Here is a 20,788-nt window from a genome sequence, read left to right as displayed (position 1 = left end):
CAAGGCGGCGGCTCACCACCACCTTCTCGGGGGCAATTAGGGATGGGCAATAAACGCCAGCCTTGCCAGTGACGCCCACATCTCAGGAACTAATAAAAAAAGAAACAAGATAGGAGTTATAGTAGTAGAGAGCGTGACGAGTATCGATCGGAGTGAGGCTGTAAAGAGATGGAAGAGAGTTTGGGGATTGAGAGCTTGAGATGAAGACAATAAACTCAAGACAAATTAAAGTCGGGACACTTTTTGATTTTATTACACTGTCAAAACTTTTAAAGATTACAGTATTGAACAGCAATTCCTACCGTCAACATACTCAAACATAATGCTCGACAAAATAAATACTCTTTTACAGGATAAAATGTAGTTAAATGATTAATCACACACAATTAAATTTCACAGTACAACACCCCATATTGGGCTGAAATTTCCTTTCCTTTTAAAAAAAAAATTGAGACCTCGTAATTGGGGCAGGTTCGTGGGAGATAATTTAATTAAAGTGAAAAATCAAGCTGCATCAGAGGAATGCACATGGTTGAGTTAAAAGCATGTTTCTGTTTCTATCTCAAGTCAAAATTCACAAGACTTGTGTGATTGTGCCCAGAGGCTCCTTGGATTTAGTGAGGCAGGAACCATCATTTGATTCAATGCAATGGGTCAGAAACAAAAGCTAGATGTTTCTTGTAGAACCTAAAGCGGGGGTAAAAAAAATAATCTCTTGCCGCGAAGAATCTTATTAGGTATGATGTTTGTGGGGAGAGTGAAGAGACAACAGGAAATTCCGGAGACACTCAGTAGGTCAGTTGGTGTTCTGTGGAGAGAAGAGAGCTGTTCAAGTTTCAGGTAATCAATCAATCTCACTATTACCATTATTTATATAGCGCCTTTAACATAGTGAAACATCCCAAGACACTTCACAGGAACGTTATAAAACAAAATCAGACACCCAGGCACACAAGGAGATATTAGGACAGGTGACCAAAAGCTTGGTCAAAGAGGTAGGTTTTAAGGAGCGTCTTAAAAGGAGAGATAGAGAGGCAGAGCGGGCTAGGCAGGGAGTTCCAGAGCTTAGGGCCTCAGCAACACAAGACACGATTACCTATGGTGGAGGGATTAAAATCAGGGATGCTCAAGACGCCAGAATTAGAAGAGCGCTGATATCTCGGGGGGTGGTGGGGCTGGCGGAGATTACAGAGATAGGGAGGGGCGAGGCCATGGAGGGATTTGAAAACACAGATGAGAATTTTAAAATCGAGGCATTGCTTAACCAGGAGCCAATGTAGGTCAGCGAGCACAGGGGGTGATGGGTGAGCGGGACTTGGTGCGAGTTAGGACACAGGCAGCCGAGTTTTGGATCACCTCATGTTTATTGAGGGAAGAACAAGGGAGGCCAGCCAGGAGTGTGTTGGAATAGTCCATTCTGGAGGTAACAGAGGCATGAATGAGGGTTTCAGTGGATGAACAGAGTCAGGGGCGGAGACGGGCGACACTCTGGAGGTGGAAATAGGCGGTCTTGGAGATGACGCGGATATGTAGTCGAAAGCTAATTTCTTAAGAACATAAGAAATAGGAGCAGGAGTCGGCCATTTGATCCCTCGAGCCTGCTCCGCCATTTAATAAGATCATGGCTGATCTGATCATGGACTCACCTCCACTTCCCTGCCCGCTCCCCGTAACCCTTTATTTCCTTATCGCTCAAAAATCTGTCTATCTCCATCTTAAAGATATTCAATGACTCGGTCTCCACAGCTCTGGGGCAGAGAATTCCATCGATTTATAACCCTCAGAGTAGAAATTCCACCTCATCTCAGTTTTAAATAGGCAGCCCCTTATTCTGAGACTATGTCCCCTAGTTTTAGTTTCCATGAGTGGAAATAGCCTCTCTGCATCCAACTTGCCGAGCCCCCTCATTATCTTATATGTTTCGATAAGATCACCTCCCATTCTTCTGGACTCCAATGAGTATAGTCCCAATCTACATTCAGAAGTCAACTCCCTCATCTCCGGAATCAACCGAGTGAACCTTCTCTGAACAGCTTCTTTAAATACGGAGACCAAAACTGTACGCAGTACTCCAGGTGTGGCCTCACCAATACCCTGTACAGTTGTAGCAGGACTTCTCTGCTTTTATACTCCATCCCCCTTGCAATAAAGGCCAACATTCCATTTGCCTTCCTGATTACTTGCTGTACTTGCATACTAATCTTTTGTGTTTCATGCTCAAGGACCCCAGGTCCCTCTGCACTGAATCACTTTGCAATTTTCCTCCATTTAAATTATAATTTGCTTTTCTATTATTTTTGCCAAAGTGGATAACCTCACATTTTCCCACATTATACTCCATCTGCCAAATTTTTGCCCACTCGCTTAGTCTGTCTATATCCCTTTGCAGATTTTTTGTGTCCTCCTCACAATTTGCTTTCCCACCCATCTTTGTATCAGCAAACTTGGCTACATTACACTCGGTCCCTTCGTCCAAGTCATTAATATAGATTGTAAATTGCCCAATATAACACCAAGGGTTACGAACAATGTGGTTAAGCCTCAGGCAGAAGTTGTGGAGAGGGATGGAGTCAGTGGCTAGGGAACTCGCTACTACAAGGAGATGTTGAGGTGATAGGAAGATATGTTGATAGACTAGAAGGGGGCTAGAAGGAGGCTCGTGTGGAGCATAAACCAGTTTCCTGGCCAGTTTCTGTTCTGCAAATTCTGTGCAATGCTATGTAGAAGCAGGTGTGACACTTGCAGGATGTTGCACTTTTAATATATTATAGATATATTTCTTCTTTCATTACATCCTATTTGTATCTTACAGAATTAAAAAAGATCAGTATCTATAATATACAAATCTTGTATCTGCATATCTTTCCTCAACTTTTTTCGTGTTCTCATTTACATAGAATATACAGCACATAAAACAGGCCATTCGGCCCAACTTATCTGTGCTAGTGTTTATACTCCACACGAGTCTCCTCCCATTCCACCTGCCTCATCTCAGTCTTTCAACATATATTTCTATTCCCTTTTCTCTCATGGTTCGAGTCCCACTTCAGGAGACTTGAGCACGAAAATCTAGGCTGACACTCCCAGCGCAGTATGGAGGGAGTGTTGCACTGTCGGGAGGTGTGTTCTTTCGGATGAGACGTTAAACCGAGGCCCTGTCTGCTCTCAGGTGGATGCAAAAGATCTCATGGCACTATTTTGAAGAAGCGCTGGGGAGTTATCCCCGGTGTCCTGGGCCAATATTTATCCCTCAATCAACATAACAAAAAATAGATTATCTGGGTCATTATCACATTGCTGTTTGTGGGAACTTGCTGTGCGCAAATTGGCTGCCGTCTTTCCCACATTACAACAATGACTACAATTCAAAAAGTACTTCATTGACTGTAAAGCGCTTTGGAACATCCAGTGGTCATGAAAGGCGCTGTATAAATTCAAGCCTTTCCTTCTTTCTTTAAAGAATGGCTCTCCCCCCATAGGACAAATCAATTCAAACTGCAGAATATGTACTGAATCATACATTTCCTTCAGTAATTGCCTCTCTTCACAGTGATACTTTATATAGCTCCAGCAGCAATATTAGAACTGGAAAAATCGATCTTACTTGTGCAAGAGAAATAGCTGCACATCACCAGGGAATTAGCACCATAAGAGAGAAAAAAAAGACTGCCTTGAACATAACTTGCGCTTGAAATTCCTCAATCTCTGGCCGATTTTGGGTGAACTGAGTTAGCGGAAACTACATGTGTACTTGCGTGCGGGTGTGTGGATGTACGCAACCTCCATACACCGGGCAAACATACCATTGCATTAATACAAAAGCAAAATACTGCGGAAGCTGGAATCTGAAATAAAAACAGAAAATGCTGGAAATCTCAGCGGGTCAGGCAGCATCCGAGGAGAGAAAAAGGTTACCGACCTGAAATGTTAACTCTGTTTCTCTCTCCACAGATGCTGCCCGACCCGCTGAGATTTCCAGCATTTTCTATTTCTATACCATTACATTTGCTCTTTAAAAGGAGACCCCTGTGCAAGGTAGTCCCAAGAAGTGTGCACAGATGCAAAAATAGTTTGAGATTGGTGTGGGGAGGGGGAGGGGGAGGGGTGGCAGAAGAGGCAATTCAGCTCATCCACCCAAAAAATTCTACAGGATCACAACCAGCCCATCCTACGGTCTCTTGTAAAACCACCCCAAGACTGTAGGGACTCCCCACCTTGGGAGTCTATTGCAAATTCTTCCACAAATCCTTCCAGACATCAGGTTGGGGCCCATGCCCTCTTGTCCTGCTGGAGTACAGCTCAGGATTAACTGCTCGAACCACTTGACCACCACGTAGTTTTGGAAGGTTTCCTTCAGTCACTTCCCTTCAAGTCTGAATGCCCTGCTCCCTCCCCGCCCCCCCCCTTCAAGCTACTCCAGTCTCTCTTCACAATTCAATGTCCCGATGGTTAAAAATCTGCCTTGCAGCTCCCTGCCTTCTCTACCTTGGGGAGCAGCAAAGTGGAACGCAATAAAAAACCACTGCAGACCACACATGGGGGAAAAAAAATACAGATACCAAAAAATCTCCTCGAAAGAACCTGGAAGGAGAGGACAAGGGAGGGGAGGGGTGGGAAACTTAACCTTCTCCTCTGTGTTTGGTTTAAGTGGTCCTGCCTCCTCCGAGAAGGGGTCCCTGATGTGGAAGCAAAATAAGCAGAGGTCTGATAGAGCATGCCTGCAAGGTCACACGAGACCCCACTAAGGCAGACCCTCGGGAGTCACGCTTAGCTTTTTCCATGCTCCCTGCAAAGATCAGCTGGTTCAGAAGTTTGATGGCTGTTGCCAACAATATCAATAAATAACACCCCCAATCCAATTGCTACCCCCTTTCCTCCTGATGCCAGTTACTTGTGCGAAGCTAGGGCTCCACCGATGCTGGCCATTCCTCCCAGTACCCAACATAAGAAATAGGATTACATCGGATATAGAAACATAGAAAATAGGTGTAGGAGTAGGCCATTTGGCCTCTCGAGCCTGCTCCGCCATTTAATAAGATTATGGCTGATCGTCTACCTCAATTCCACTCTCCCACCTTATCCTCAATCCCTTGATTCACTTGTGGCTACTCTTCAAATGTGAGTCTGGATTTTGGATAGCAATGTTGCACTTTAAGCACAGCTGTCTGAAAGGAAAAACTGTGCATGTGTGGGAATTTGAATGGGCTTCGCACCCTAAATTTTTTTTTAAATAGAAGGGAATATTGTTGAATGGAGTAGACTATTCAACTGCAGAAGGCATCATGCCAAACCTAACTATGCCCTCATAGGGAACTTAACAGCACAGAGCATGTAATAGCAACCAGGAGTGGACACCTTGGCAGCTTTTTTGTTGCCCCTTCTCTCGCCATGGACACAGAGGCCAAATATAGTGGTCCTGACCGAGATTAATTAAAATCAGAGCAGATCCGTATCCAAACGTCGGATCTGCACGACTACCCTTGGAGGAGAGAGGAGCAGAATATTTTCAACCTGCAGTACTGCTCTCCTTACACCAAGTGGCGCTGTTGTTCCCCAGGAGCGATGTAGTACCACAGCGCCATCTGGTGGCGGAAAACAGCGCAGCAGGAACATCATTTCTCGTTTAATGCTGCACTGTGGGGAAATCCATACAGACTATTTTAAAACAGGACTGTGATTATGCAATTAAAAAAAAACACACAAAACGAATTACAGTTAAATAAGACTAGCAGCAATTAGTGCAGGGTAATTTTGTCAGGGAAAGTGGCACCACAAAAGAAAAACAAACATTCTGCTCTTCTCCCTAGCAAATGACTGAGCCATTCAGATCACAAGATGCCAGGTTAATTCGAGCCCCATTCATCCTGGGAGTCAGTTCCTCTCAGGTGGGATAGTGTTCAGCCGACTGCAACTGGACTCAGTGCCCATAAGATTGGGAAGCGGTGAGCAAGTGGCAAGAATTGCAAAAAGTTCCCACTCTGCTGGATATACTTGCTTTGGAGGCAGTTCAGAGAAGGTTCACTAGGTTGATTCCGGAGATGAGAGGGTTGACATGAGGAAAGATTGAGTAGGTTGGGCCTCTACTCATTGGAATTCAGAAGAATGAGAGGTGATCTTATTGAAACGTATAAGATTATGAGGGGGCTTGACAAGGTGGATGCAGAGAGGATGTTTCCACTGACAGGGGAGACTAGAACGAGAGGGCATGATCTTAGAATAAGGGACTGCCTATTTAAAACCGAGATGAGGAGAAATTTCTTCTCAGAAGGTTGTGGATCTGTGGAATTTGCTGCCTCAGAGAGCTGTGGAAGCTGGGACATTGCATTTATTTAAGACAGAAATAGAGAGTTTCTTAAACGATAAGGGAATAAGGGGTTATGGAGAGCGGGCAGGGAAGTGGAGCCGAGTCCATGATCAGATCAGCCATGATCGTATTAAATGGCAGTCAGGCTCGAGGGGCTGTATGGCCTACTCCCATTTCTTATGTACTGCGAGGGCAAGACGGGGCTTAGCTGTAATAAAAACAGAAAATGCTGGAAACCTCAGCGGGTCAGGCAACATCTGTGGATAGAAAGCAGGGTTAACGTTTCAGGTCGATGACGTCGTGATGTCCTCCCCAAACTCCCACATGCTGCAGCTGTGGCACACCACCTGTCCTGCCATCCATATATAACCTTGCTTTATTTATTTCTTTAATTGAAGTTTATGCATTTAATTAATTTAGCTGATAGTTGAGATTTTACTTAACAAATTGCTTGATCTGGTTTAAGTTATAGGTAGGCTGAATTCAATATTTACCTGTGCAAGTATTGGGAGGCAAAAAGGGCAGCACCTTCTTCCCCCTCTGCTCCAAATTCCCAACTTTTACACTCTTGCTTGGGCACACTCTGTTTAAGATCACTCTGTGCAGACCACAGCGCATGTCGTTAGGGCTTCATTACTTGTTCCGTCCACATCAAGTGCTAGTCACAAATAAAGTACCACCGCTTAGAAACCGGTGTTGGTGACGCCATTGGATGAATGCTCAATGTGCATCTTGGCTTTCGGTTTAGCGGCGGGGTAAATCAATTTAAAATAAATGGGTGCCAAAGACATGGAGACGTGGCAGTTAAAGAGAAAAGACTTGCATTTATACAAGCGCCTTTCACGACCAACGAAGTACTTTTTGAAGGGCAGTAACTGTTGCAATGTGTGAAACGCGGCAGTCAATCTGCGCACAGCAAGCTCCCACAAACAGCAATGTGATAATGACCACCAATCTTTAAAAAAAAAAGTGATGGTGATTGAGGGATAAATATTAGCCAGGACACAGGTGATAATTTCCTGCTCTTCTTCCAAATAGTACCACGGGATCTTTTACGTCCACCGAAGAGAGCAGACGGGGGCCTCGATTCAACGTCTCATCCGAAAGATGGCACCTCCGACAACGCAGCGCTCCCTCAGCAGTGGCACTGGAGTGTCGGCCTAGATTTTTGTGCTCAAGCCCCTGGAATGGGACTTGTACCCACAACCTTCTGACTCAGAGGCAAGAGTGCTGCCCACTGAGCCACGGCTGAAAATTGTGGGGGGGGTAAACAGTGCCAATTTGTTCAAACACTCCTTTGCTTTGACCATGCCTTAAGCTGCCTTTCCATTCCCTTCCAGTGTTCGAAATTGACTGTGTTGCTTTCCTCTTCATTGTAAAGTGCTGCACACGGGACATAAATTCAACTTGCAGCTAGAGAATAAAGCTGCCATGACACCGCTTTTGTTGATTATGTTGTATTCATCCTGATTCCTGTACAGAGGGGCATTGTTGGACAGAAATTTGGGAACTCTCTCCCTCTCTCTCTTAACCACACGGTCTCCCTCCACTATAACAAGTACTGAAACCCTACCTACATCCACTGAAACACCTCACAGATCCTGTCTTTACTAATGGGTTAGTGGCTTCCAGGTCATAAATCCGGATGGATAAACTTAGAAATAGCCGCTCAGGTAAACCTCTGCATGAAATGATTTGGTGGCGAGATGAAAATTGGGGATGTGCAAGAGGCCAGAATTCCGCCTTCACTTTGTTGTGGATTCACAGCTAATGATGATTTGATTGGATTTGACCGAGCCCTGTCCATTTGATGCATGTCATGCAGTTCAGAAGATTGCCACTGGGTGGCAGTCAGGAGGGGGAACCTGGCTGACTTTCCTCCCCCTGGACTAAGGAGGCCATGTGTAGAGCGTCTCGGGGAACCAGCTCACTCGCGCGCGCCACAGGATCGAACCCGGGGGTGGGGGGGGGGGGGGGGAAAGGCGGGGGGGCCAACACCAACTTCCTTTCTCTCATCCTCCTCCTCCTCCTCCTTCCCCCCCCCTTCAGCTGGAGGCTGGGCTTCTCATAGCATACCATGGCTGGGTCCAACTCGGCCCTCCCCTATTCCCAGAAGTAGCGGAGATACCAGATAGTCTCGTTCTTGAGCTGTGGTCCGAAGAGAGGGTTCATTTGAGCCAGGATGGCGATGAGCCAACTAAAAGACAGAAAAAAAAATTAGAATTTAATCCTACGACAGGCCTTCATGTGGAGGATTAACTAATACAAACTCTCTTGGCTACACAGTGCTGGTAACAAAATGTGCTAATGCTTTAGTCTAGTCATACAGGATTATTTCATTTCCGTTAAAATATATTAAATTACACCAACTGCAATCAAACATCAGGCCCAGCCAGCTGTGATATGCTATTCTTTAAACCAAGGAGTTCAGCCAGCAGCACAAAAAGGAAATCGTGGACTGCAGTTATACTGCCACTTAAGGTGACAATGTAAAGGTGCTTAGGTTGTGCCCTGATGAGTGTTTAACTCAGGAGTCAGCGCACGGCCAGGAGCCAGGGCTCGATCTGGGCTAATGCCAATTAGTGAAAGACCTCTCCCCAATCCACCTGAAAGAGGCACCAGAGGGCCACCTGACTGTTACTCCGTGTCCTGTTTTGTAGCCAGCTTGCTCTGCATTCTGCTACTTGTCCCTCCACACCACAGGCTCCTGACTTTAGACATTAGTCTACTGTGCAGCACTTCATCGAAGGCCTTTTGCAAATCCAAGTATATTACTTCTACTACACTACCCTTATCTGCTCTTTCTGCTACTTCTTCAAAGAATTCAATAAAGTTGGGCAAGTATGACCGTCCCCTTTTGAAATCCATGCTGACTATTCTTTATAATATTTTTGGTTTCTAAATGTTTTTCTATTACATCTTTGAGCAAACATTCCCTTATCTTTCTTACCGTCGACATTAAGCTAACTGGTCTTCAGTCTCCTGAGCTTGTTCTATCTCCCTTTTAAATAAGAACATAAGAATTAGGAGCAGGAGTAGGCCATTTGGCCCCTCAAGCCTGCTCCATCGTTCAATAAGATCATGGCTGATCTGATCATGGACTCAGCTCCACTTCCCCTCCTGCTCATCATATCACTCCCTTATCGATCAAAAGTCTGTCTATCTCCACCTTGAATATATTCAATGACCCAGCCTCCACAGTTCTCTGGGGCAGAGAATTCCACAGATTTACAACCCTCTGAGAAAATTAATTTCTCATCTCAGAATAAGGGGCTGCCCATTTAAAACGAAGACTACATCCCTTAGTGTTAGTTTCCCCAATGAGTGGAAATACTCTCTCTGCATCCATCTTGTCGAACCCCCTCATTGGGCCCAAGTCTCCGGTTCTAACGAAAACGGCACACCTCCGAGACTTATGTGACCAGCCTGTGCTTGAAGGTGCGCCGGAATCTTCTTCAGCAATTCTCCGGTCCTCCTGGAGCGTGGCGTGGCACAGCGTAGTCTCCCTGGGGCGCAGCAAGACTATGGCAGACTGCAGGGGGCGGGGCTAGGGATCAGCCTTCTTGCCACTGCCGGCAGCGTTGCGCAGGGGCTTTGGAGCATGCGCGCCTGCGCAATGGCTCGGGGGAGCGTGGGTACTCAAAATGATCGAAGGGCTGGAAGAGAGAGCAGGGGTGCCACTCCCACACACTCCCCCACACACACACACACACACTCCCCCACACACACTCCCCCTCCCACACACACTCCCCCTCCCACACACACTCCCCTCCCACACACACTCCCCCTCCCACACACACTCCCCCTCCCACACACACTCCCCCTCCCACACACACTCCCCCTCCCACACACACTCCCCCTCCCACACACACTCCCCCTCCCACACACACTCCCCCTCCCACACACACTCCCCCTCCCACACACACTCCCCCTCCCACACACACTCCCCCTCCCACACACACTCCCCCTCCCACACACACTCCCCCTCCCACACACACTCCCCCTCCCACACACACTCCCCCTCCCACACACACTCCCCCTCCCACACACACTCCCCCTCCCACACACACTCCCCCTCCCACACACACTCCCCCTCCCACACACACTCCCCTCCCACACACACTCCCCCTCCCACACACACTCCCCCTCCCACACACACTCCCCCTCCCACACACACTCCCCCTCCCACACACACTCCCCCTCCCACACACACTCCCCCTCCCACACACACTCCCCCTCCCACACACACTCCCCCTCCCACACACACTCCCCCTCCCACACACACTCCCCCTCCCACACACACTCCCCCTCCCACACACACTCCCCCTCCCACACACACTCCCCCTCCCACACACACTCACCCTCCCACACACACTCACCCTCCCACACACACTCACCCTCCCACACACACTCACCCTCCCACACACACTCACCCTCCCACACACACTCACCCTCCCACACACACTCACCCTCCCACACACACTCACCCTCCCACACACACTCACCCTCCCACACACACTCACCCTCCCACACACACTCACCCTCCCACACACACTCACCCTCCCACACACACTCACCCTCCCACACACACTCACCCTCCCACACACACTCACCCTCCCACACACTCACCCTCCCACACACTCACCCTCCCACACACACCCTCCCACACACACACACACACACCCCCTCCCACACCCCACTGTCAGATAGAGAGAGAGAGAGAGACACCTTCCCTTCACATAAGGGTTGGACTTCTATTTTTTTATTGATTGATTGCTTATTACTTTGGTAGGTGCTTTAGGTGCAGGGTTCCTTCTATTTTTTTTATTAATGAATCGCTTATTACTTTTTGTGCTTAGTTTAGTGCTTAGTTCTTTAATGTTGTTGTGAAGGTGTTTGTGGAAAATCCTCTAACTTCCCTTCCCCCCCCCCCGCCCCTGTTGTGATGTTGATGTGTCCTTTGTGTTTAATGCTGCCCACCTGCCGTCTCTGGCTGTGCCTGCACTAAACTTAACTCTAGGTAAGGTTTTTCAGAACTTACAAAAGTGGACACTTACTCCATTCTAAGTTAGCTTGTAGTAAGTTTTCACTGCCAAAACTTGCAAAACAGACCTGAGTGACTGGACACACCCCCTTTTGAAAAACAAATACCTCACCTAAAGCCAACCTAAACTAACTCACTAGAACTGGAGCAAACTAATAATCCGAGAATTGCAATTTCTAACATACTCCAAACTAAACTAGTTGCTCCAAAAAACTAGGAGCAACTCCATCCGAAACTTGGGCCCATCTTATAAGTTTCAATAAGATCACCTCTCATTCTTCTGAACTCCAATGAGCCCAACCTGCTCAACCTATCCTCATAAGTCAACCCCCTCATCTCCGGAATTAACCTAGTGAACCTTCTCTGAACAGCCTCCAATGCAAGTATATCCTTCCTTAAATATGGAGACCAAAATTGTACGCAGTACTCTAGGTGTGGCCTCACCAATACCCTGTACACCACAATCACATTAGCTGCACGCCAGTCCCCTGGCACTATTCCCTTTCCTAATGAATTTTTAGAGATATATGGAATAGTGCCTCTGCGATCAATTCTCTAGCTTATACAAGTGTGCGCGGAAGCAATCCATAATATGGTACTCACAAAAGGTAGCAGCAAACAGCCGTGGTCACGATCATGGTTATTATTACACTGCAAAACAAACAGAAGGTTTGAATTAAAAATGATTAAGAGGCAACATGATGCCAGCACTCTTAATACAACAAGGCAGGCAGCACTTTAGGGCAACTGGAGCACTCCACCATACTTCGGCCTCCTCAGTTGCATCAGGAATACTTGTCTTTCTCCTGCCTTCCTCGGGTGACACGTGCCAGGAATGGGAAAAGTTTCCAACTTATGGATCGAGCTGCAATATAATTGCGCTCTACTCTGAGCTCAGTCACGGCAACCGAGTCCCAGGAGGGCAGAGGAAACGCTTCAAGGACAACCTCAAAGCCTCTTTGAAAAAAATGCAACATCCCCACCGACACCTGGGAATCCCTGGCCCAAGACCACTCAAAGTGGAGGAGAAGCAGCCGGGAAGGTGCCGAGCACTTAAGAGTGTCTTCGCCGGGAGCACGCGGAAGCCAAGCGCAAACAGCGGAAGGAGCGTACAATAAACCCCACCCACCCGTCCCTTCAACCACCGTCTGCCCCACCTGTGACAGAGACTCTCATCAGTCACCTGAGAACTCATTAGTGTGGAAACAAGTCATCCTCGACTCTTGGGAACTGCCCAAGAAGAAGAATTGAATTTGTGTTTATTCGTTCCTGAGATGTGGGCGTCGTCGGCATTGATTGCCCATCCCTAATTGCCCTCGAGAAGGTGGTGGTGAACTGCCTTCTTGAACCGCTGCAGTCCGTGTGGTGAAGGTGCTCCCACAGTGCTGTTAGGGAGGGCGTTCCAGGATTTTGACTCAGCGACGATGAAGGAATGGCCGATATATTTCCAAGTCAGGATGGTGTGTGACTTGGAGATGCTGCCCTGGTCTCTCTCAGTGGTGGTGGTCACAGGTTTGGGAGGCACTGCAGTCCACAAATCTCTCGCCAAGTTAAATTACATAAAAGGTTGGCAGAAATATTTTTAAACAGTAAGATTTTTCAGGGAGGTGATAATAACACCGGCTGTTTTAGTGCATTATAACCAGGCTCCAGAGTTCCAAAAACCAAACTCTGAATCATTACATAGAATTTTACCGTACAGAAACAGGCCATTCGGCCCAACAGGTCTATGCCAGCATTTATGCTGCACACGAGCCTTCTCCCACCCCCCCTATCAGCATACCCTGCTCGACCTTTCTCCTTCATGTACTGATCTAGCTTCCACTTGAATGCATCGATACTATTCGCCTCAACCACTCCCTGTGGCAGCAAGTTCCACATTCTCACCACTCTCTGGGTAAAGAAGTTTCTCCTGAATTCCCTATTGGATTTATTAGTGACTATCTTATATTTACAGTCTCAGAATAAGGGGTCGGCCATTTAGGACGGAGATGAGAAAAAATGTCTTCACTCAGAGGGTGGTGAATCTTTGGAATTCTCTACCCCAGAAAGCTGTGGAGGATCAGTCGCTGAATATATTCAAGACAGAGATCGATAGATTTTTGGAGAATAAAGGGAATTAAGGGATATGGGGACAGTACGGGCAGGTGGAGTTGAGGTAGAAGATCAGCCATGATTTTGTTAAATGGCGGAGCAGGCTCGAGGGGCCGAATGGCCGACTCCTGCTCCCATTTCTTATGTTCTTATTTATGACCTCTAGTTTTGGTCGCATCCACAAATGGAAACATCATCTTTATTTCCTTGGGACGTTTTACTACCTTTAAAGGTGCTAAATAAATATAAGTTGTTGTTGAATTATTCTCTAATTTATAAGCCAGTGTTAAAATCATTAAGACTTTAGTGCATTTAGCTGTTGAGTTAATTCAGTCCTTTTTTTTTACAAAAAAGACATTTTTTTTTAAAACCTATTTGTTGATTCAATCTCAAAGTGGTCATTTGGATATGAATCTTCAATTCTGGCTATCTAAATGCATATTAACCGTAGCACCATAATTAGCCAGTTTTTTTTAAAAAAGTATATGAAATTGCTGATATTCCATTCCAGAGCAACGGAATTACCTGGTGTGTGAGAAAAATTCTGGTCTGGTGTGTAGGAAATTGCTGATTTTTACATTGAAACAGCTCTTCGAAGCTCATGGGGAGAAAGCGGGAATATGGTGATGAGATGGAGGATCAGCCATGATCATATTGAATGGTGGTGCAGGCTCAAAGGGCCGAATGGCCTACGACTGCTCCTATTTTCTACGTTTCTACCCCATTAGAGGTCTTTAAGACAATGAAATGGCCTGTCAGGTCACCCTCCCAGCCTTCGCTTTACCAGAGTAAAGAGCACCGCCCGACATACCCTCTAAGGCGCACAGCCAGCTCCCAGCTTTCCCAATGTACAATTTCGCTCATGCGTGAAACTTTGTATGGGCCGCGCAGCACGATAAAAAGCACAGGCACCCACAAAAATGACAGGGAACATTGCCCCAGTACTGTTCAATCTTTCCTGATGGGTACAACCTTTCAGGTCAGCTCGCGTGCTTAGGCCAACCAGATGAAGAGCAACGAGTGAAATTAACCTGTGACAATGTCCATACCGGTTGCTACTGGATACTATCCCACAGCCATACTGACCAGGAATGGCCACAGCTGTGATTGCTGTTCTGTACCGAGGCAGCTAATCTTCGCCAAGGCCGCAACAGAGGAGCTACAATTAGCGCCAGTGCTCCAGGGTTATCAGTCCTGCGTGGCTCAGTGGGCAGCACGCTCACCTCTGAGCCAAAAAGGTCATGGGTTCAAGTCCCACTCCAGGAACCGGAGCTCAAAAATCTAGGCTGACACTCGTAGTGCTGAGGGAGGGCCACACTGTCGGAGGTGCCACCATTCAGATGAGACGTTAAACCGAGGCCCCGTCTCAGGTGGATGCAAAAGATCCCATGGCACTATTTCGAAGAAGAGCAAGGGAGTTATCCCCGGTGTCCTGGCTAATGTTTATCCCTCAATCAACATCACAAAAACAGATTATCTGGTCATTTTCACATTGCTATTTGTGAGAGTTTGCTGTGCGCAAATTAGCTGCTGCGATTTCTACATTACAACAGTGACTGCACTTCAAATGTACTTCATTGGCTGCAAAGCGCTTTGAGATGTACATAAACGCAGGTATTTCCTTCCAACTCTCAAGATTCACACATAAATAATGGTAACATGGGCAAGGTACGAGCAGGACAACTGTGGCATCATCCCCGAGCGAGATGGGCAACATCTGTGGGATGGAGAAGAAACACTGGAGAGATGAAAAAAGGCATCAATCCATAGCAGAAAGCCCATCATTTAGCACACAGAGGCCACAAGAATTGCTACTGTGGGCAATAGAAAAATTCACAGTGGAGTGGTAACCATCATGGCCATCCCAAACCGATGTTTCCGATGGAGGTGGGGAAAGGGGAAGACGAAAACTAGGGGCCACAAATACGAGATAGTCACTAGTAAATCCAAGAAGGAATACAGCCGAAACATCTTTACCCAGAGAGTGGTGAGAATGTGGAACTTGTTCAGCACCGGCACAGACCAGTTGGGCTGAATGGCCTGTTTCTGAGCTGTAAACTCCGTGTAATTTCTTGCATCAAGGATCTTGTGGGACTGCCAGACGGTATTTCCCAAATACCTCACTTGCGGCGCAGTCCGTGAGATGACACACGCTGGGTTAAAGGTTCAAGCAGCTTTTCTGACGAGCATAGATTGTAAATTGAAGTTTAGATCAAAGCAGAGGAGGTCTCCACAGGATGGCCATTTGATTGCGTCAATTTGTTCACCTGTGTGCTATAGTAATAATAGGCACGGCAAGAGTCGACTGTGGCAATAAACCAATTTCAGGAAGTTGAGTGGCTGGTTGTTTAGCTTACATTGTCATTCTGTTGGTATTTGTATGTATTTTTGATGTACAGGTTGAACCTCCCTTATCCAGAATTCCCTTATCCAGAACCATCCCTCGTCCGGGACCATTCCCGGCCACCGGATGGCGCATGGCACGCGCAGAACTGCGACATGAACAAATTGATGTCCTTCCTTACTGCCGACTCCCGCAATCGCTGGCCTGACCCCGCGACCCCCCCCCCACCCCCACCACGACCTCTCTGCCGCACTCCCAGCTCCAAGCCAGCCAGCCTGCCCAGATATCCCCTTGCTCAGTAGCTGTACCATCCAATTTAACGTGACCACCCCTCATCTAGAAAAATTCCTTATCCAGAACACGGCAGGTCCCAAGGGTTCCGATAAGGGAGGTTCAACCTGTACCATGATTTATTGATTGAACTCTATATTCCATAGATACTAAGACCTGATTTTGTATACGAGGTGAGAGTGAACACTGTTTTTGCAGAGACACTAGAGTTGGAGAGTGTTTCTCAAGAGGAGACACAGGAAAACGGAATGCGTGTGCCTCAAGAGCAGGGAGCGTGCACTGGTTTTATGAGCTGTGTGTCTCAGTAATTTTCATACTGGTTTTTGTGTAGTATGAAGTTTAAATAAAGATCTGATCTTGCCATTACTACAACTGAGCGTGCGTGAGATCTGGCGTTTCAAGCAACGAAACGAAAAAGAGCAAGAAAGCAGTCCAACATCTCCCACCTCTCCCGTCTATTCATTTGAGCTCCTGATATCCCTCTGAGGGGGGACTGGGTGGTGCATCAGATTATCCATTCATGTTCTACCACCAAGACAAGAGTTCAAATCCAGTCCAAATTACTGGACTGAATTTGAGCTGTTGATGTCAATTGAGGGACAAAGATTGGCAGAGGCATCGTTCGTGGTATGTCTCCAGCGGTTTGAGGTGTCTACTGTATATGGTCCACGTCTCGGAGATCCGTAAGATCCTGCAAATCCCCTGGGAGGACAGACGCACCAACGTCAGTGTTCTCGATCAGGCCAACATCCCCAGCATCGAAATACTGACCACACTCGACCAGCTCCGTTGGGCGGGCCACATTGTCCGCATGTCCGACACAAGACTCCCAAAGCAAGCGCTCTACTCGGAACTCCTACACGGCAAGCGAGCCCCAGGTGGGCAGAGGAAACGTTTCCAGGACACCTTCAAAGCCTCCTTGATAAAATGCAACATCCCCACCGACACCTGGGAGTCCCTGGCCAAAGACCGCCCTAAGTGGAGGAAGTCCATCTAGGACGGCGCTGAGCACCTCAAGTCTCGTCGCTGAGAGCATACAGAAAACAAGTGCAGGCAGCTTAAGGAGCGTGCGGCAAACCAGACTCCCACCCTTTTCTTCAACGGCTGTCTGTCCCACCTGTGACAGAGACTGTAATTCCCGTATTGGACTCCTAAGAACTCACTTTTAAAGTGGAAGCGTCTTCCTCGATTTCGAGGGACTGCCGATGATGATGAACTATTGGCCAGGACACCAGGGAGGTGGCTGCAAGTTAGTTAGGTGCCATCTTTGTCCCAGCTCTAGTGGGCATGGTTCAACAACACAAAAATACCCCAAATTCAAGCATTACATTACAGTGGGAGCAATGTTGGATGTTAACACTGGGTGCCTGTGCCTGAAGTGGATATTCCTCAATGCTAATAGTCCACATCTTGGCAAGAATAAAATTTACCGAGCACCTTATAATCTCACCGAGCTGTTCAAATGCTGGTCACTTCTAATGCTGTTCAAACTCTGATCTATTACTCCAAACTCACACTTGTGCTAAAAAATCTCCTGCTCTTACTGAGAAAGATGATCAGGTAACTATTTTGTGCTCCGGTTACAGAAAGCTAGCATGCAGGTACAGCAAGCAATAAGGAAAGCAAATGGCATGTTGTCCTTTATTGCAAGGCGGTTAGAGTGTAAGAGTAAGGAAGTCTTGCAATAAAACAAATTAAATTTTAAAACATATAAAATCAAATTAAAATTTGGTTGCCGGGGGTGATAAGGCCTTGGTGAGACCACACCTGGAGTACTGTGCACATTTTTGGTCTCCTAATCTAAGGAAGGATATACTTGCCTTGGAGGCGGTGCAGTGAAGGTTCACTAGATTGATTACTGGGATGAGAGGGCTGTTTTATGAGAGATTGTGTAGAATGGGCCTATACTCTCTGGAGTTTAGAAGAATGAGAGGTGATCTCATTGAAACATACAAGATTCTGAAGGGGACTGTCAGGGTAGATGCTGAGAGGTTGTTTCCCCCTGGCTGGAGTGTCTAGAACCAGGGGGCACAGTCTCAAGATAAGGGGTCAGGAACATACATAGGCCATACCATGAAGTGTTTCAATTTAAAGGAAATGTATGTTCAGTAATGAAAGTATATTTGAGGGAGAGATTTTGTAAAGGATCATTATAGCGTTCTCTAGGGCCACCCTGCTGTTCTTTAGCAGCAAGCTGACAGATGTCACTATTCAACACTGAATTTAAGCACCTAGGTATATCATGGCTGTAACCAAACAATGAATTGATTAAACACTTCTCTACCAAGATATCAATAATCAGTCCAACAACATGCAAATGAATTAATGTCCAACACCTTAACTTCTCCAACAGAGTTAAAATCCAACCATTCACGACTGGGGGCTCCCTTCAACCTCAGCAATATTAAGACGGGTCACTGCAACAGCAACTTGCATTTATATAGCACCTTTAACGTAGTAAAACATCCCAACAATGTTCTTTCTAAGCTGCACGAAACTTTATCAGGGAGTCATAGGAGAGTGAACAATCAAAATTTGACACCGAGCCACATAAGGAGATATTAGGCGGTGACCAAAAGCTCGGACAAAGATAGGTTTAAAGTCACGTCTTCAAGTAGAAAAGAGGGAATTTCACGCAAAGTACAAGAAAAATAAATAGCTATCAGAGCACAGCCAAAAAAACAATACGTTCACAATAACAACAGGGTCGATTACAATAAAATATAATTGCAAAATCAAAAATACTGCTGGAAATCAGAAATAGAAACAGAAGATGCTGGAAATACTTAGCAGGTCAGGCAGCAAAATATTATTGCAACTTCCTTTTGAATTTAGAGATCTAGAGGTGGAAAATTGAGGGTGAAAGAAATGTTACGGTTTTTGGCTAGGGGCTTTATAATAACAGAATAGACAGCAGCATGTGGAACATTGTGGGGCAGGGTGTCAGACCCCCCACAAACACTCTCCTCCAGGATTCAAACCGCCCCCCCCTCCAGGATTCAGAACCCCCCACCCCCTCCATGATTCAGAACCTCCCCTCCCCTCTCCCAGGATTCAGAACCTCCCCTCCCCCCTTCCAGGATTCAGAACCCCTCCTCCCTTCCAGGATTCAAAACCTCCCCCTTCCAGGATTCAGAACCTCCCCCTTCCAGGATTCAGAACCCCCCTCCCCCTTCCAGGATTCAGAACTCCCCCTTTCCAGGATTCAGAACTCCCCCCTTCCAGGATTCAGAACTCCGCCCCTTCCAGGATTCAGACTCCCTCCCTCCCCCTTCCAGGATTTAGATCCGCTCCTCCAGCACTCTCCTCCAAGATCCAGATACCCCCTCCCCCTCCAGCACTCTCCTCCATCCAGCCCTTCGCCATCACCTCCACCCCCCTGCACCGACCGACAGTCTACATACCCTCTGTTCGGGCCCTTGGGGACAAACCAAGGCAGGGCGCAGCCAACGAGCCCCCAGAAGACGGTGAAGCAGATGATGGGGATGGTGATCGAGTGGCTGGTCATCTTGAGCTTGCTTTGTGCCGAGACACCCAAGTCCCTCCGTGTATCAGAAACACTTCCTCCGGCCCTTCGCTACTTCACCGCTTCCCCCAATCACAGTCCTCGCCCGCCGCCCCGCCCACTCGCAGTCCCCATTGGCCGGCGGTGACACGACCACATTTTGATTGGTCAACTTCCATGTCAGTCATTGTCTCCCGCCTTGTGATTGGCTTTTTACTGTTTTTTAATTCTCCCAGGAAATTGGTTTTGCCACCCCCCGTCCTTATCTCTTGGCAATGAATCCTTGCTCTTTAATCAAAGTCGACAAGTTGTTACAATTTGGAGCAACATAAATCAAGCTTTCTGAGGGTTGCCATTGGTTTGTGGCACGTCATTAATAGTCACGTGTGGGAGGGGGCGGGCTTTCGCCTCCCTGGTCTGTGATTGGTTTACTGGATCCTCGCTGCTGGGTTTTGGTTGGTTGAAACCAGTGTCACTCATCGGAAGGAGCTCCTGGTGGGCGGGGTCAGCTTGTTTGCAACAAATTGTCCAATCGGTTGGATGCCAGGAAGGCACACCATTGCAGCCAGCGTAGGGGAGGCATTCACAACTCACAGCCTGGGAATGGGGGAAAACATGCAACATCTCCAACCCTTCACAAATTTAGACTTTAAAAAAAGGTAATTCCTTGTCCCATTCATATCATCTTAGGCGGTCCCTCGAAACGAGGATGACTTACTTCCACGCCAAAAAAGGGATGAGTTCACAGGTGTTTCAATTAATGACCTAATATTCCTGGTCCTGAACTACATGTTGAAGGGTGGAAGATGCGTGTGCGTGGATTTTTTAACATGTGGCGGCCGTTGCACACCAGCCACCACACGGGCTTGACAGAGCTAGGTCTTGGTCCAGTGGCAAGGATTAACCAGGACGACTGGAGACCAGCTCTGCTGCATGGACCTAGTGCGCACACATATCGCAGTGTGGGCTGGCCCGTGCTGCCCCTGGGTCCCTCGCCTCTTCTGGCCCTGAACTCGCACCTCTCCTGGGCCCCGATCACGTCCCTCTACATTCTCTCGCCGCTCCTTCGCCCCGACCTTGCTGCTCCTGCTGTACCTGTCCATGCTCCAATCAGCAACCTGGACCTTGATGACGTCCCTCTTCGCTGCCGTCGCCCTTCTGCACCAGCTCGCGCTGTATCCATGTCAGCTGTGGCTCAGTTGGTAT

At 47.3% G+C, this 20,788-nt stretch overlaps 1 protein-coding gene across 1 annotated transcript; it reads right to left on the bottom strand.

The window, feature by feature from the left end:
- Positions 1 to 231: 231 nt before the first annotated feature.
- Positions 232 to 19,671, bottom strand: atpv0e2 (ATPase H+ transporting V0 subunit e2). Its single transcript, XM_070874948.1, has 4 exons — positions 19,482 to 19,671; positions 11,952 to 11,999; positions 8,381 to 8,501; positions 232 to 808 (listed from the first exon to the last, which is right to left on the bottom strand). The coding sequence occupies exons 1-3, from the start codon at positions 19,583 to 19,585 to the stop codon at positions 8,408 to 8,410; spliced, it is 246 nt and encodes an 81-aa protein (XP_070731049.1). The 5' UTR covers positions 19,586 to 19,671; the 3' UTR covers positions 232 to 808; positions 8,381 to 8,407.
- Between the last annotated feature and the right edge of the window lie 1,117 nt (positions 19,672 to 20,788).

This window comes from Pristiophorus japonicus, chromosome 3, assembly GCF_044704955.1.
Source record: "Pristiophorus japonicus isolate sPriJap1 chromosome 3, sPriJap1.hap1, whole genome shotgun sequence".
NCBI classification, from domain to species: domain Eukaryota; kingdom Metazoa; phylum Chordata; class Chondrichthyes; family Pristiophoridae; genus Pristiophorus; species Pristiophorus japonicus.
Note: the sequence above shows the minus strand (reverse complement) of the source record. Positions and strands in the feature narration are given on the sequence as shown.

Excerpts from the sequence above, each read along its gene's own strand:
- atpv0e2 (XM_070874948.1), bottom strand. The coding sequence starts at position 19,585 with ATGACCAGCCACTCGATCACCATCCCCATCATCTGCTTCACCGTCTTC. Across the intron at positions 12,000-19,481 it reads CCCAAGGGCCCGAACAGAGG|TGTAATAATAACCATGATCG; the intron begins GTATGTAGACTG and ends TTTGTTTTGCAG. Across the intron at positions 8,502-11,951 it reads GCTGTTTGCTGCTACCTTTT|TTGGCTCATCGCCATCCTGG; the intron begins GTGAGTACCATA and ends TCTGTCTTTTAG.